At 30.8% G+C, this 17,378-nt stretch overlaps 1 protein-coding gene across 1 annotated transcript in view; it reads left to right on the top strand.

The window, feature by feature from the left end:
* The window catches only part of LOC113394400 (leucine-rich repeat and calponin homology domain-containing protein), a 59,932-nt gene extending 53,372 nt beyond the window's left edge, over nt 1-6,560 (top strand). The window contains exon 11 of the mRNA XM_026631706.2: nt 3,259-6,560. Within this exon, the coding sequence (XP_026487491.2) occupies nt 3,259-3,414 (156 nt within the window). The 3' untranslated portion in view covers nt 3,415-6,560. The remainder of the gene's footprint in view (nt 1-3,258) is intronic.
* Nucleotides 6,561-17,378: the final 10,818 nt, after the last annotated feature.

Here is a 17,378-nt window from a genome sequence, read left to right as displayed (position 1 = left end):
TTTAAATTTTCATGAAATCACTAACACTCCAAATAAACTGCCAAACGATTAAAAAAACTATTTTTAAGTACAAGGAAATGTTTCTGTTTAACTTCTCATTGTTCACTTCTTTATATTTCTTAAAATATATTATATATTATTTAGGTGAGGACTTAGGTTTCAGGTTTAAATTAAGTACTATTTATTTAATGTTTTCTTTTATCTCGTTAGTACGTGTTGATTGATGTGTGTTTTATATTTTTATATAATTACAGAAGATCTCAATTTTTGTTTGCTATGTAATATGATTATAGATACGTATTTACGTTTTATTTTATACATTAATTTATTTAAAAAACTTGTTTATCTAAGAATAAGTCAGGCGCGGTATTGATACAGCTGTTATTTTGATTTCTTTAATCCTCGCTTCGTAATCCGATGTAATTATACCACACGAAAGCTACTTTTGTACGTGACTGTCTTCCTAAAACCGTATTTTTATATGAATATTGAAATTTTTTAATTGATCGTTCGTAGTGCCAACGGTATTCTTGCGTTGTACCGAAGTAATTTTTCAGTTGTATAAATACCGTTACGAATTAATTGCATTAAGTTTTGTGTATCACAATGAACTATTGCACTTATTAATATAACGCTTAGATATTTTAATCTTTTTTTTTAAATTGAAGCGTAGTTATATTCAAATTCGTAAAATAACTTTTATTTGTGTAATACAAAATGTGTCATAATATTTTCAACGTGTGATGTTAAAACACGCATATAAAATGTACATGTATAATTTTATATATTGATATATTATGACACGATGTGGAATAGTCTTGAGACGACTAAGGAGTACTGCGGTGCAATGCATAAAGATTTATGACGTTTGTGAAAATGATAATAAAATCAGTTCGAAAGTACAATGTTTCACGAAAATATTGGTGCATTAATTCTATGAATAATTAAGATCTTAATTGTAATGTACGAATTAATTTAAAACTTAGTGCTACCCAGTCGAATATTTCTTATAAAATAAGAATCGTATGCCTTAATCGAAATTTCATATCGTTATTGTATTTATAATGCAAACGCGTAATTATAATGTTTATTCGTAGGCCGTTTACAGTTTTGAAATATTAAGCAACAAGCTTCCAATTTATATTATATTGTTTGTAACGCCATTTCTATTGCAATTATTTTCGTGGTGTGACTCTATGCAGGTCCGTCGGGGTAGATATCACCCTCTTATAACATACTCTACCGCGAAACAGCAATATTTAGTATTATTGTGACGGGTTAAGGCGAGTGAGCCAGTGTAACTGCAGGCACAAGCGATATAAGATCCTCTTTCCCATTGATGCTGGAGTATTGGCGCTTTTATAAATATTAACCATTATTATTTATTACAGCGCCAATATCTCTGGACAGTTCTGACATCTTAATAATGAGGTCCATATGCCCGTCCGCCTATCAATTAAAAATATAATTAATTGAAATACATGATTTTATTATTCTTTCAACTGTAAACGGTCGTCGTTAGTGCGTAGTGATATTTAGACTTATATTTTGAGGCTTTTTTCGTATAACTATTGGATAAAAGATAATCTAAAAAGACATTTTATAATTTAATCATTACTAACGTATATTCCTAAAACATGCCAACCTAACCTTTGTTGCCAACTACTTCGGTGATTTTGCATTTATGAGGTGTTTTAAATATATGTATGTACTTACATATTTGTGACTTGGCGACTTTCAATGTAAATTAAATCCCCCCGTAGTGCTTTAAATTTATCAAAAATTATAATGTTTGGTTTAAATTTCCCAATTCGTATGAAGTTTATAATGTAACCGCTAGGGGCGCTGTACGCACACACTTTGTAGAGATTTTTTTATAACACGGTTTAACCAATTGCGCGATTGTGTTCTTAAAAATGTTGTCAACTATACGGTTTTTTCGAAACTATTACAATTATTTTTAACGTAATATAAGGTAGATTTATACATTTTTGGTCGTTCGAGTCAACAACTTGCATTCCAAAGATGTTTTAATATATTAAAAGACTATAGTCTTTGTATTATATGAATAGTATTTTGTATGTTTTGATTCAAAATTTTGTTTCTATATCTTATTGTTCATGATTTTTGTGTATATGTATGAAATGATTTTTTTTTTTTATAGATGGCTATCAATATATTATTTAAAATAACATTATTTAGCACTAGAATAAGTATATTCATTTTCTCAATTAGTTTTCAAGTGTGCATTTTTTCTGCATTTACTAAGAAAACGTTATAGGGCTGCCACTTCGATTATTATTTAAACAATTTATTTTATAATATTTCTTAATTGCAATATTTAAGTGTGTAACGCACAGCTATTAATATTTTCGCATTATATACATTGGTCACATGACCTTTATATATATATATGTATATATATTATAGATTAACTCGTAATTATTTTCAGATTTTTCATATTTTAAGTATTTGATCTTTCTATATAATATTTTGGACAGCTTTTTAAAAATAAATTATTATTGAGCTTTAAATTTTCAAGTACAACATTTTTATATACTTAAGTACATACATACACACATACATACTATTATATAGATTATAACATAATTTATTCATAAATATAATATATTTATTGCTTGTGGTGCTTGGGTACATGTTTATCATATGGCTGGTTTTAATGATTTAATTGCAAATTGTAGTCGTTTCGTTGTACGCTAATGGCATTATATGACTGATTGTAAAAAGACGGAGCGCCGCGGGTCGGTAGCATGTTCGTGTGTATTGGCTTTATGTAATTTCTTGCCCTCTTTTAGTTCGGACGTTAAAACCAGTCCGCCGATCAATTCCATTACAAATATAAGATGTTTATTTAAATTTTTAATTATTTTATGTTGGTCGATTGGTTTATTATTTAAATAAGCACTCTGTATCGTGAGTACTATTTATTTTTAATGATTACAGTATTTTTAAAATGTTTGTTTGTGTCTTGTGTGGATGCGTTTCGATATATTTTCGGCTAACGTATTTACGAAATGTACTTCTTTTGTATGTACTTACAATGTTTTTCTCAATATTAAAATAAATTTCTCATTGGCATCACACTCGTTTTATTAACACCCAATTTCCTCCGTCGGACCTCGCGTCGTGAACCCATACGATCACGTCGCCAAATATTATTAACTTAGTTTGACATAGTGAATCGAAGTCGAGGGTGACTATACGTCTGGAGTACAGTATACATTCCCTTCCACTCAGAAGCTGATGTGCTGCGCGGCGGACGTGCTGGAGGGGAAGGGCACGGTGCAGGTGGCCATCACCGTGACGGAGCTGCAGCGCCGCCAGCTGGCGCTGCGCGACGCGGCCGCCGCCCCCGCGCCGCCCGCGCCCCCCGCCGCCCCCGCCGCCACCTAGCGCCGCCCGCTCGCCCTCGCGCCGCTGTCGCTCACGCTGTAGGCGCCCGTCCGGCTCGAAGGACCGAGGTCCGACTCACCGTGTATGTGCTGACGACCGGCTTGTACATTCTGTCGTCACTCGGAGCGAGTATTTCAAAACTCTCCGGGGAGGTGTGTTTTTGACGAGTGATTCTTATTCGTGCTACCCGAGTTCGTACGTTAATGATCGGTAAAAATTATTACTAGTCAATAGAAATACTGATATTATATTTGGTACTGCGTGGTGCAGTCATTTCCGACAGCAGTATATATCATGCATTTATAGCGACGAATGAAGAAGCTGATTGATTGAAATGTCTTCCGAATAGTAAAAATGAATGAAAATAAGTTTTCTATATTTTGCAAAAAAAAATACTAATTTCATCAACAGTGAACTACTCATGTAATTTATATTTCGTTTGTTTATCGGTAAATGCACTACCTTCCTTTAGAACATGTTCTTTATTTAAATTTAAAAAAAAAATCATGACAAATTCGTAATGCTCTTTAATAATTAGAATTTAGGTAAAATTAATGATAATATAATCGGTCCCTAACATTGGTAAATGTTGGACGAGTTGCAGTACACATACTGTAGTGAAGTTTACGCACATAATATTAAAATTTAACGTTGTTGTCTTTTTATTACAATTTTTTGATTATTATAAGCGTGTTTGGTGTTTAATGAAAATCATTTAACAAATTGGATTATAATATTTTCTCTATTTAATGCACTTCTACAATATATTGTGTGCATATTATATTGCATTACAAGTTCCTGTAATTAATTGCTGTGATTGTTTTAATTTTTGAACTACAAGTTGTCTGCATTTATGCACGATATTCACAAACAATGATTTATTAATAACCATAGTACAACTATAGCAATGAAAAACCCATGAATTTCTATCAATAACAATTTAAGAAACTGAATTCTTTGATAAAATATCATAGAAATGATAAAAAAAATAATTTGAAAAGTAAATGTCATATACCAATCCAGTGCTTTACGCAAATCACGAATTTAATATTAGTGAATTTTTCGGTACATTTACACGTGTTAGTTATAGGCACTTAGGACTTTTTGTCGAACTAATCTAGACATCACTTCACGTTGCCTTAATTCTCACATAATCTCGTTGTTCATCGAGTTTGGATGTATGGACCATGTAGTTGTGCGTCATAGCTTAACAAACCGCACAAACGCCATTGATATGCTTTAATTCGTATTTTTATATATATAGACTAAAACGTCATAAGAACATCCAGCACTCATTTCTAATAAAGAACTGTAGTGCCTTGCGATAAAGTTCACTATTCTAAACGGTTCGAATTATACGAGAAATTGATGAAATAGTTGATTAACTAAGACTGAAACCGGTCGAGATAAAAACTTTGAGAATAAGAAGGAAGGAAGATAGGTTTTGTGATAGCTTACAGATTTAATAGAATGTCGATTTGATAGGATCTTGAGACTGATATTACGTGCTTCATCGTAAAAAAATAGTGCCATTTTTGTCAATAATTTAGACTCATTGATCACTTCAATCAAACATGGTCAAATTAGATCAAGCCAACAATTATGAGCTTCTTAGATATGAAGGTAGAAGTAGTTTTTTTTCACATTAAGTGTACCTTATGAGTGTTTGACTCAAAGACCATTCGCAAGAAGCTATATTTTATATAGTATATCTATTAGGTTAATTCTGCGAATATTAGAAAAGAACATAACAAATATTTTGTAACAATGACAGTATAGAACTTACCTGTCGATGCAATATTATTGTTCTTTCACAAAATCAACCTCTCTAGGAAATGAAAAATGATTGTACGTCATATATTGGATGCACGTGTCCCTATCCTATCTCTGTCACAGTTTAACAGGTATTATCTTCAACTGTTTATTCTGAAACTCCATGACCATGAGGACATTGACAGTCTGAAACACGATTTTGGTCGTGTTAAAATTACTTTAACAGTAATTTTTAAGCTCTATGATTACCATGACAAAATATTAAATAGGTAGAAAGCTTATGCTTTCGAATATACATTCATCAAGATTTTATTAAATGTTGAATTATATTTTATTTAAAAATATACTTCTTTGTGCCAATCATAATCATTTTTACAGATATCTATATCTGATATAAACAATTTTTCCTTTTAAAAATCATTTGAGTGTATTTTTGTCTCTCAAACGACCATAGATCGTACTATTTAGTTCTTATAGAAAGATAAAGGCATAGATTATGTGAATATAAAATTTTCCTCTATAGACAAGACATATAACGCACTATTATCTTTGTGCAATTTTTATTCCGGCGTTCGATACTTAAACTATATTTGTATATATTAAGAAATACACACATTTTATCATAATTCACAATTCACCACCGATTCGGTGATTTGAGATAATACTCATAATTATTTTGTATTCTTATAATTAGGATAAATTTTATTCTCGTCATTATAAATATAGTCAATTCGATAGTAATATAAATTATTTGAATGTGATTATTTTGTGTTATTTTGTGATTGTAATATAAGCTGGACAAGTGCTTTTAGTTGATATAATTTCTATGTAATTGTAATTTAATGATTTATCATCACAATAATGATCATTTTACTCTAATGATATATTTTGTATTGTAATGGTGTTACCATATTGCGTAAATATTATTTACATTTTTTTTATATGTAATACTGGATGTTTATGATTGCTAATCCTTCATCAGAACATCAAGTTTTTTTTTAATTTATATCAATATTGTGTAATCATCATATAAAAAATTATTTCAATTTTTTTCTATATTAGCACTATAAATGTATGTGCATATTAAAAAAATCTTATGTTCATTAATCACCTATGTATTGAAAATTGGTGTGTATAAAGTAGGTAGGAAAAAGAACTGAAACTAGAAAGGAGATGAAATGTAGAGTCGAGTCTTTGTCCTGTTCAAAGATAATGTGCCAAAGACTATGGTTGAAGGTTTTTTTTTTTAATTGTAAAATAGTAAATTTTCCGTGTAATGCACTGGTCTCTTAGTTTAAGTATGATGTAGCAATATCGTATCGTACCCACGTGTTTATATGTAGATACAAATAAAAGTATACTTATACATTTTAGGTATTTGTTTTATTTTTTTATGTTTGAGATAAACTCTCAAGAGAAAAGGAATATTTTATTTACAATAGAAGAGAAACTTTTATTAACTTAACTTCAGTAAATTACACTTGTTTCCCATGAAAGTATGACCTAATATTAGGTCAAGGGAACTAGTGTGGCCTAATTAGCTGAACATATATATTGAGTGACACTGTTAGATTAAAAAACTGTTTATTATCTATGGGCGTTTTGATAAAACTCTTGGGTGGTACAGCAGTACACATTCTAATTTTGAATTAACAAAAGCCACACTGGAGGTACAAATTAAAAAATGAAATAAGGCTGATAAGTTTACCATTAACATATAACATGCAGCTATTTACAACACAAGCGACTTTCTTTTCTTTAGATGTAATCGTACATCTTCGAACGCAGTTTCTTCACAAATAGAAAAATTAAAGAACATAGTTTAGGGATGCTAATATAGAACACAAGGAACCACGTTACCTTGGATGTAGCTGCAGTAAATTTCCTAACGCCTGTCTATTGATCAGATTACTAATACTAGTCTGGACCAACGTTTGTATTCTCCCTCTCTCTCTCTCCCTTACACCGCACGAAGAGTAAAGTCAAATAAACAACTCTGACATTGAATTAACGCGATATCATTGGTCGAAATCTTGAATAATCTGTGATATCATTGATTCCCGAAATAATGACATTTAATGTCATCGAAGTCGTTAGCGGAACTTGGAAATTAAAATTAAAGTCGTTATAAGTAGTTATGTGGTGTTATACGTTAGGTATGTTGCAAAATATTCTTGCAGTGCGTAATATAGCTGAGCTATATTAGCAAATTGCATGGTAAATCTAAGGATTGTTTACACCCTTTCTTTAATTAAAATAATTAGTTAGCATATTTAGGCATACATTTTATTATAAGCTAAAACATATATTATATGTTGTTATTAGCCTTGTCTTTAGCACATTAAGTGCTATAGCAAGCAAGAAGTCCTGGTAATAAGTCCCGACAAAAAGATATTTAGACATTCTTTTGCGGCTAACCGATGAACTTAGACCTGACAATCACCGAATCGAAAAGTTTTTTTTTTATATATGAAATAAGCAATATCGCATAAAATATTTATGCCACTATAACCATACTTAAGGTTTTATAATATAACTAAAAGAAGAAAAAAGAAATATTATTTTACCAGTCTATAACAGCCCTTCTCAAAACAGTGACTTCGTTAACAAATATATTTCCTTTTCTAAAATTAACACTCATTTATTGTGGTTGACCGACAAGTAAACAAATATGTAAAATATACTATGAATTACCCACAAACATTTTAGAATAAATTATTATAAAAAAATAGTAAGTATTATCATAAAAATAAAATGGATGAACGTATTATCTATAAGTATTTCAGCCCATGATACTTTACCGGTCAGTTGCATTCAAAATAAATAAGAATATTACAAAAAGCTATTTTAAAAAACAAACTATGTATATAACTGGAAATACATAAGTTGCTAAATTTAGTTCAATGGCATTGGTCACAAGTATATTATTAAATTAATTCGTTAAAACGATCGCATCATTATCTAAAATAGTTTCCTCTAAAAGTGTTTGATAGAAAATTCAATAAAATATTTCCTATTAAAATTGTAATCCGATACCGTCTCGAGCTTTGTACCTATAACCAAGTAGGCGTAACATAATTTAAATTACAGATAACAAAGAACTAAAGACGGAAGCGTTCAAACAGTACCAACATGACAAAAACAAAAATATATTAAAAATCTGCATGTAATCCAATATTATATGCATTGAAACTGGCGGGCGGGGCGCGTGTAATCGTTGGCCGCTGACTAGCATGTTGGGAGCTACGCCCTCTCCTCTGGGTGATTATGCTTGGCGCCAGGTGGTTTTTCTGTTAACGTTGAAATTGTTTATTGTATCTATTCGATGTAACGTTTTAAATATCATTGATTTAAAGAAATTACAAGGAGCAATGACTTTGATATTGCCCTGGAATTGTTATAAAGCCTTGGATTCCGGAAAACAAATAAAATAACGCTTATTTGAAAGTTCAACTGAAGTTGCAAGCTGCAAAAAATAGGTCCTGGCAAAATTGTTGATAATAATGTTCGAAGTTCAGTTAAGTTGTTTATGGCAGTTGTTTCTGCACCTCCAAAAATGCCTACAGCCCAGGCTAAGACAATTTTTTCTTAATAAAATTGTATCTAATCATTTTAAAACACTTTGTTTCACACCATGACATAGTATTTAATACGCCCAAATAAAATAAAAAGAAAGTCTGTATTTATACTATAAGTACCCAGATAGATTTTGTCATTACATACAAACGACGTATAATTAAATCATTTTCTTGATTTTTTCAGATGTATCAAGTTAAACTGTTAATATGAATTTGTTTCAATACATACGAAATTACACATAATACATTCAAAATATTTAAGTATTTCACGGTATTTATAGGCATTAATAAAAACCTTTAAAACAATATTTTGTGAGGTTTTTCAACCAGGTATGTGAAAACATAAACATTAAGGAAAAAAATCTTGGTAAAGTTTTCTAACATATTATATATAATTTTAATATTTAATAAACCAAAAACAATTAGCTATACTAATATAAATTTCATAAGCCTTACCTGTATTGATATTCGGGGTTCGTTCAAGCATAACATAATACATAATTACTTGACTCGAAAAATGTATTAAACTTTCATAAAGGAAACATCCAGTTACCTAAACAGGACAATACGTTCATTCAACATCACCGAAAGCAAAAAGAAGGCGTAGAATCGACCTCCATTGTTATTTCGATACCGGTTAGCTTTCTACGATTATTATTTACTTTTCGAAAATCATCGCCCTTGTTTACAAGTAATTAATTAAACACAATGAGCGTCGGTGGAATCGACTGCTTCACTTTTTTGTTCGCTCCACCGTGACGTGGAGATTCTTGATAGGGCTTATATTTCGATAAATCGAGCGGAAAATTGCTTATTTCTCTATGGGGTTGCTGAACGAGGGCGTTAAAGTTTTATGGTGCATAGTAATTACCTTTGTCTAATCACCGTGTTCTATTTTAACGATGTGACGGAAACGATTTCGTTAAAAGGTGGTGTTTTTGAGACGATATCTTTAACTAAGGATTGTCAAATCGGATATGCTGATTAAATCTCATACTACTACATATAGTACTTAGATAGTATCATACAATAAAAGTTTAGTAAATATGATAAGTGATAGTTAAATAATGACAGGGTACGGCCCAATCAATGAATAATTATATAGGCAGTTTAGCCTTAGTAGTTCGAGTAAGCTACTCAAATGAAGCTTTATATAGTTTCAAATCAAATTGTTTATGGGTGTTAATTTATTTTCACTAAAGTAAGCAAGTCTCCGAAGAATAAAATCCAAAGTCGCCAAATGTAAAAATTAGAGCTCTACGTACCTACGAGTATATGGTACTATAGCGAAACTTTTTACATTGTAACTCGGATACAACTTCAGCTGTCGAACATGTAATTAAAAACGCAGAAAATTCCCGTTGAATGGGTTTCCTGCGGAATTCTCCGGTATCACTAATGATCAGTTATTCCTGTATATAATACCAATACTTTGCATTGCTATGTACGGAAAAGGTTATTGACCCATTAAAATAACGCTAGCTAGTGATCGTAACATCTTAGATCTCATGGTTGATAGCATATTGATATATTATCAATTCATAAATTATATTTCTTACGGTAAAAATGCATAAAGTTGATTGTTTACTACTAAGAAGTACCTAGTAAGCTTCTAACTATGAATAAAAACCAAAAATAACGAATAAAGGTACCGCTGTTAAATAAGCTACAAATCATTTAAGGAATAAAAACCAAGACTAAGACTTTATTTTAATATACTTGAATACTTGTTTGATTTATTTTTAAAATTATTTACATACGTTTAAAACCTAAAATAGAATCACTTAACTAAAATTTTATTAAGGTAGATATGCCTGACTAATAAATTAAAGCAATAATCGTTCGATTTAGAATACAAGATTCAAGCAACTTTATTGCCTGTCCACCTTTAGATATAACTTTATTGTATTTAGAAATTATATGAGTTATAAATTTGTTAAATTATAACACAACACAAATAATACAATTCCTGCGATTGCTTATTCAATGTACGAGATAAAAGGATATATCTCGGTTGTTGCCACAATATGGAGTGCCTAGTTATTGTGACCATATTTTACGATACAGGATTTAATAAAATATATATATTTATTGTAACGTACAGATACTCGAGTCTTGGAGGTGAGCAAATTGTATTAAAACGAATAAATTGTATAAAAATTATATACAAATCAGGAACATCTTAATTTACTGGAGTTTTCTGATGCGAACTTATCAGTAGCAGGCCAGAGTTTGAAAATTATTATTGGTTTGTACTCGTAAATTAATGGCCTTGCATGGAAACAGTTTGGTATAGGATAACACGTAAAGCCGTAGGGGTCAATTTAAAATCGGTGGCAGAAAAAGCGACAATAAATTATGAATTCTTAAAAAAAAATGTTCGATTTTAGTGTTGAGGTAATGACATGACACACACATAATATTGTAAAATCCAATGGCGTGATTGGCCGCGATCTTTTGCGTATATTTTTAGTATTTTACGTGATTGAAACTAAAGTGAGGTGAAAATTAATAAACCCCGTTGCCATCATATATTTATTCCTAGTTAAACAACAAATCATATTTTGGTAACTTTTTTTGGAAATCAACATTAATTATATATTTACTCGCATGCTTAAACACATGAAATCACAGTATTTATTCTTAAGTACTTATAATAATGTAAATGAAATACACTCTGTTACTTTCAATGTCATACCTCTAGTCGGGTGGGATTACTGACACTGAGCAAATAGAGTGCACCGGTGTGCACATACATTTTCGTATAAAGAGATTTAAAGACTCTTATATATAAGTGCGTTTTCTTGATTTATTTCTAGTATGAATATATTTAATTACTTTTAAAAAATGAATAAATTTATTTAGTCATGTATTAATTTTTATGAAACATAGTCGTTTATTTTAATAAGTTGATGCTGTTTGATAATGTCATAAAAATAAACTAAGCGTAAAACAACTAAGTTAAAACAACACGTTAATTTAAATGATAAAATTAAAACATTATGTTTATTGAATTTTCAATATAAATTGAAAATGTTTATAATATTAAAATAAGGAGATACGTTTACAGTCACCCTTAAAATGGCCATAACTTCATTGATCGGCGCACGCGCACCCAGCATGGAGTCGCGTCGCTCGCGCACTCCTATTGTCACAATTACCATACGTGGGTCGCGACATTTAAGTTAAATTCCATTAAACTTGTCGCTGCTGGATGATTTTATTTAATATGTTAATGATACAGCGACACATAAGCATAACTGATCAATTATCTTACTAATAAACTCCTTTGTCGGTACTAACTTGTGCTTAAATAAAGAAGTGACATTTAAGTTATTTTTAAGTTCGAACTATGCAATGACAACTGTTGTTCAAATAATTTGAGTGAGTAATACTTAGCAATAAATTTGTCAATATACAAAAGTTCTCGTATGGTCTGTCAAGCCGGTCTTCTGGCTGTCGTCGAACACGACCAGCCTTAAACCTGAAGTGAGCATTTGAAAAACTTGGTCCTCAAGATGTGAAGGGTAGCGAGTATTTTCTAGTCTTTGTTGGTCTGTATGCAAAGAGGCAGACTAACAGAAAATCTGATGTCAGCTACAAATAAAATTTCTCATCTTTCCATGATTTTCGGTCGGTTTCTATGGAATCTTTACAACATTTGTTCTGGAATACCGTCGAGGCGTTTTTGACTCTCAAGCGATCGAGGACTTCTTCAGTGATACAACGTCATCCATTATCCGGTATATATATTTTTTTCGAATCAGTTTTTATCGCAAGGTTATGTTGCTTCGCAGAACAATTGGTGCTGGGGAATATCGGGCGGCAACGTCTATATAATAGAGGCACCATGGTCAAAGATGTTCCTCGCTGAATTATATGAATGCCGCTCTATTTAAGCCATCCAGGAGTTGTCTCTTAGCCCAAGTCTTCCCACGTTTTATCACCAGCTGCAGCTCCAAGATCAGCTGGCGATAAACGCTTTGCAGCTGTTTCTTTAACTTCGAACCTAGATCATTACGCTTAGGTCTAACTTAATCTATCTATATAAAAGCGAAATACCACTCACTGATTAATCACGAAATCTCACAAACTGTGACACCTACAAACTTGAAATTTGGCAGGGAGGTTTCTTAGATGATGTCAGATGACAGACATTCGCTGAAAACGGATTTTACCAAACTCCATTACTAAGAGGTTAAACTGGGATTAGAAGTTTGCGTTTTGGGTAGAGCCGCAGGTTCAGCTTGAACACTTATAAAATAATTTATATAATATACTTATTGTAGCATAATAAATGACACTTGTCCAATTTTATTTTCTAAAGTATATTTTAACTTTAGTGTAAAATTTGCACGAGGAGAGGGTGTAACAATAGGCTTACAGTTCAGGGATCTACGGGATTCACGTCATCATAAAGGTCATCTATCGTTGCGCTATGAAAACATCATTACCGATGATTAAATACAAAATTTAATGTACGTTTATTTTTCCTTATACCTTTCAATAAATATTTATTTTATGGCCCTAACTAAAAAAATAAAAACTCCATAAATTCGACTTTTTAGTTATATCTGACTCCAACTACAAGTTAAATTATTTGTATTCTAAATTTCGCGGCTATTAATGCCAACATCACAATAATAAAACACTAACATACATTTGCATTTTAAATTTTACATGGAACGCTAATTCTTTTGTTAAATATCAATAATATGTGTAAACCACAGACGAATTAATATTGAGAGAGACAGCGTTGTACTTTCCGTTCTGACCATTGAAAGAAAACATAAAATGAAAAATGATGCTGCTGAGAAAATCATTAAAAAATGCAAATATTTGTTTATGAAGATATTAAAAAGATATACACATATCATATATTTACCCTAAGTATGTATTTATACAACATCATTTAGGCGGCCCCATACTGCCCAATATCAAATTCACTCTGCATAACATACAACGTCGAAGCTGAATTAAATTGAAACATTTATCATTTATAAGTAATGCAATGAATTTGTCTAAGTTACAATTGTATCGTATGAAGACAACACAAGCTGCGTAAGCGCATTCGGCACATTTGCATCGTGATTGTTCTGTTTGTTTTCCGCACCTGATGTATTGCCTCATAAATAACGAGCCTCGGGCCTTTCCAATTAAGTTTCCACTTCAAATCGTACGGGCAAAGTCGCCGCATTTACTAATAGTTCGATAACACAGCAACAATATGCATTGATACTAGAAAAATTGTAAAAAAAAAATGTATCCGAGCTAATTAATTTATTGATATTATTATGTTGATACTTAAACAATTTTATAATAAATAGTTCTTACGTTTCTTTAGTAATTCTTATAAAAGGTAAATTAAATATTTTAAATAATTGATTCAATCTGTATTTTTTTGCGAAAATAAATAAATGTTCGTTAAGAGATATGGTCGAAATTCGATTACAATTTAGTAATCATTAATTTCGTTTAATACTGTAACGTAATATTAATATATTATAAATAAATAATAGGAAACTATTGTCTACCACGTCGCGCCATTGTCTAGAATAATACTTCATTTCATGTTTTACAATAGTAGCCGAGAAAACTTGAATTAAAAAAGAACTATTTATAGGTTGAAAAAGTTAGATTTGAAACCGCGTTGTTACTTAAGAACCACGTGTTTTATTCCCTGAACCATATCTCATTTTATTGTTAAGTCTTTGAACACATGTTTCATTTTTAATCTATATTCAATATTGTATTTAAATAAATACCCTAGTAAATAAATTATTTCAATACGTTTTATCGAAAATAAATACATGAAGTTTTCAGCAGTTGCGTTGACTAATTGATAGTTTGACGAATGATTATAGTTTGAAAAAAAAAAACGAAAGCATTAAGCTCTTTTCGTATGCGGTTTCGGTTAACCCTAATAGAGTCTGAGGTAAGAGGTTAATTTTCTTATATAGATAAATTATTGTTGTTTTATGCAAATGATACGAAGCGGGTTTAAGAAATAATTAAACAAGTGCCTCGGGCGTATTGCTTGGATACTATTTGTAAATGTTTTATGTGATTAGGAAGTTAGTTTTTTTAATTCTATAGACCGTAACAAATTCACGTTCATTACAATACATTATTTATCTTGCTTATTTCGTTTATATGTACAACTACATGTGCCACGCGGTTATATACAAGTTTTTAGAACACGTAATAAGTACTTGCCTGCATTTTGCTAGATTGGACGACGTTTGTGGTTACAGCTTCGCTACTAATGCATCGTGGCGTTATGTAGCTTGTAACTTGCTCAATAAACGGGTTGATAATCATTTAAATCGCCACGGTAGATCTTGAGATTTGCGCGTTAAAACAACGTAGATACTTCCATAGTAATTATATTAAATGAAAAAAAATTGGATTTAGGAATTACAAAAATAAAGATAACACGTTATGCGGACATGCAAACTACATTGTTCAAAACAATTAATTATTTTTAAATCTAGAATAACAATAAACTAAGTTTCATAAACACTTGAAATAAATGATATTCATTGAAAAATTCTGTTAAGAATCCGCAACGTTACCAATTTGTATATTAAATGAGAAGATATATTACATACATTAATAAAAATATAATTACCGAATGCCTCGCTTCATTATTGAATTTCAATTCCGTTATCGCCTTAAGGGTAATCACAAATATTTGTAAACCGGAATCATTATTCAAAATAGAAAATTCATTATTTTACAATATTCTAAATGTAATTTGTATAAGTAATGAAAAAGAATGAACCCGTGTCCGGCACATGGCCGGAGGCTGTGAGCAGTATATTCGTAGCAGGCGCATCCTTCGCAATCAAAGAATTTATTCGACTCGCAAGCGCCGACACAATAAAATATACTTGATACAACGAACTCCATTTAGCAATTAACTTAACAAACAAACGTAATATATTGTGGTTAAATTTCAATACAAAATGGCGTCTGCTTGGACGGCCAATACCTTACTTGAGAACTTGCCTCAATAGGGATGTCGATTGTCATTAAGCAATTGATTTTAATTTTATATTCTTAAATTAAATATTAATGAAAACTGTACACATATTAGGAATAAAATTGCTCCTGAATACTAAAATTATGTAAACGTTTCGAATGAAAAGTAATTTATGAAATAACAACTTCATTAGAGTGTAACTTTTTCTTTGATAAAATTTGCGATATTATTCTGTTTTTTTGTGTTAATTTGTAAGTGCCATCCCTATTTTAAGAGCACACATGTCATCTTTAAGACTTATCGGGTTTGTTGGTTTAAATTATTTGTTTGAATCTGCTTCGTCGTTAATTCAAAAGATAATTGACGCGTGTTTTATTCTTAGTATTCAGATTTGTTACGAAACTTAAAACGATTTATATTATAGATGTTTTTAAACCATTCAATTTAGAATATGAGGAAAGAGTATCTAAAATAACACATGAAAATCTCACTGTTGGACAAAGACCTCCTCTCCACTTGAGAACAGGGTTGTAACAAAAGTAATTAAGATATTTTTATGGTTCCGTAGCCAAATGGCAAAAAACGGAACCCCTATAGATTCGTCATGTCTGTCTGTCTGTCCGTATGTATGTCACAGTCACTTTTTCCGAAACTATAAGAACTATACTGTTGAAACTTGGCAAGTAGATGTATTCTGTGAACCGCATTAAGATTTTTACACAAAAATAAAAAAAAAATAAAAAAAATTTTGATGGTTCCCCATACTGAATCCTAAAAAAACATTTTTTCATTAAACCCATACGTGTGGGGTATGCTAAGTAGGGGGTATCTATGGATATGTTTTCAAAAATGATATTGAGATTTCTCATATCATTTTATTCTAAACTGAACAGTTTGCGCGAGAAAAACTTCCAAAGTGGTAAAATGTGTCCCCCCCTGTATCTTCGAAAATAAGAGCATGATAAAACTAAAAAATATGATGTACATTACCATGCCGACTTCCACCGAAAATTGGTTTGAATGAGTAAGTAGTTTTTTTAATACGTCATAAATTGTAAACGGTAATTTACCATTCATTCAATCAACTCAAATATAAATATTTAAAAAAAATACACTATTATTAAAACATCGATCAAAGTTACAACGAACTACAAGAACTTTTATATTATTTTACTTGCTGCTACAGAACCCTTTATGGGCGAGTCCGACTCGCACTTGGCCACTTTTTTTAATATTATATTATTTTTAAGTAATGCTTATTTTTTGTAAAAATTCGCAGAACAAGATTTTACCAACATGATAAGAGATAAAAGAGCACATAAATATTTTCACTTTTATAATAGACATTTTTAATTAGGCGACTGCACTGCGGAATCAGCACTACGGCCACACCTACGATATGACCAAGCAAGTTAACCGTAACAAGTAGACTTCACACAGGCTGTATAAAACTAATTGTTATTTAAACGTTATTTTATAAAGAAAAACATTAAAAAATGCTAACTTGTATGAAATGAATGATGCACATGAATATTACGCTGAGTGTTAAAAGTGAGAGAAATTAAATAAATATAAAAATATATTTAAATTTCAGATAAAAATTATCGTTCATTGCAATTATTTTATAG

This window comes from Vanessa tameamea, chromosome 4 (genome assembly GCF_037043105.1).
Source record: "Vanessa tameamea isolate UH-Manoa-2023 chromosome 4, ilVanTame1 primary haplotype, whole genome shotgun sequence".
NCBI lineage: Eukaryota > Metazoa > Arthropoda > Insecta > Lepidoptera > Nymphalidae > Vanessa > Vanessa tameamea.
Note: the sequence above shows the minus strand (reverse complement) of the source record. Positions and strands in the feature narration are given on the sequence as shown.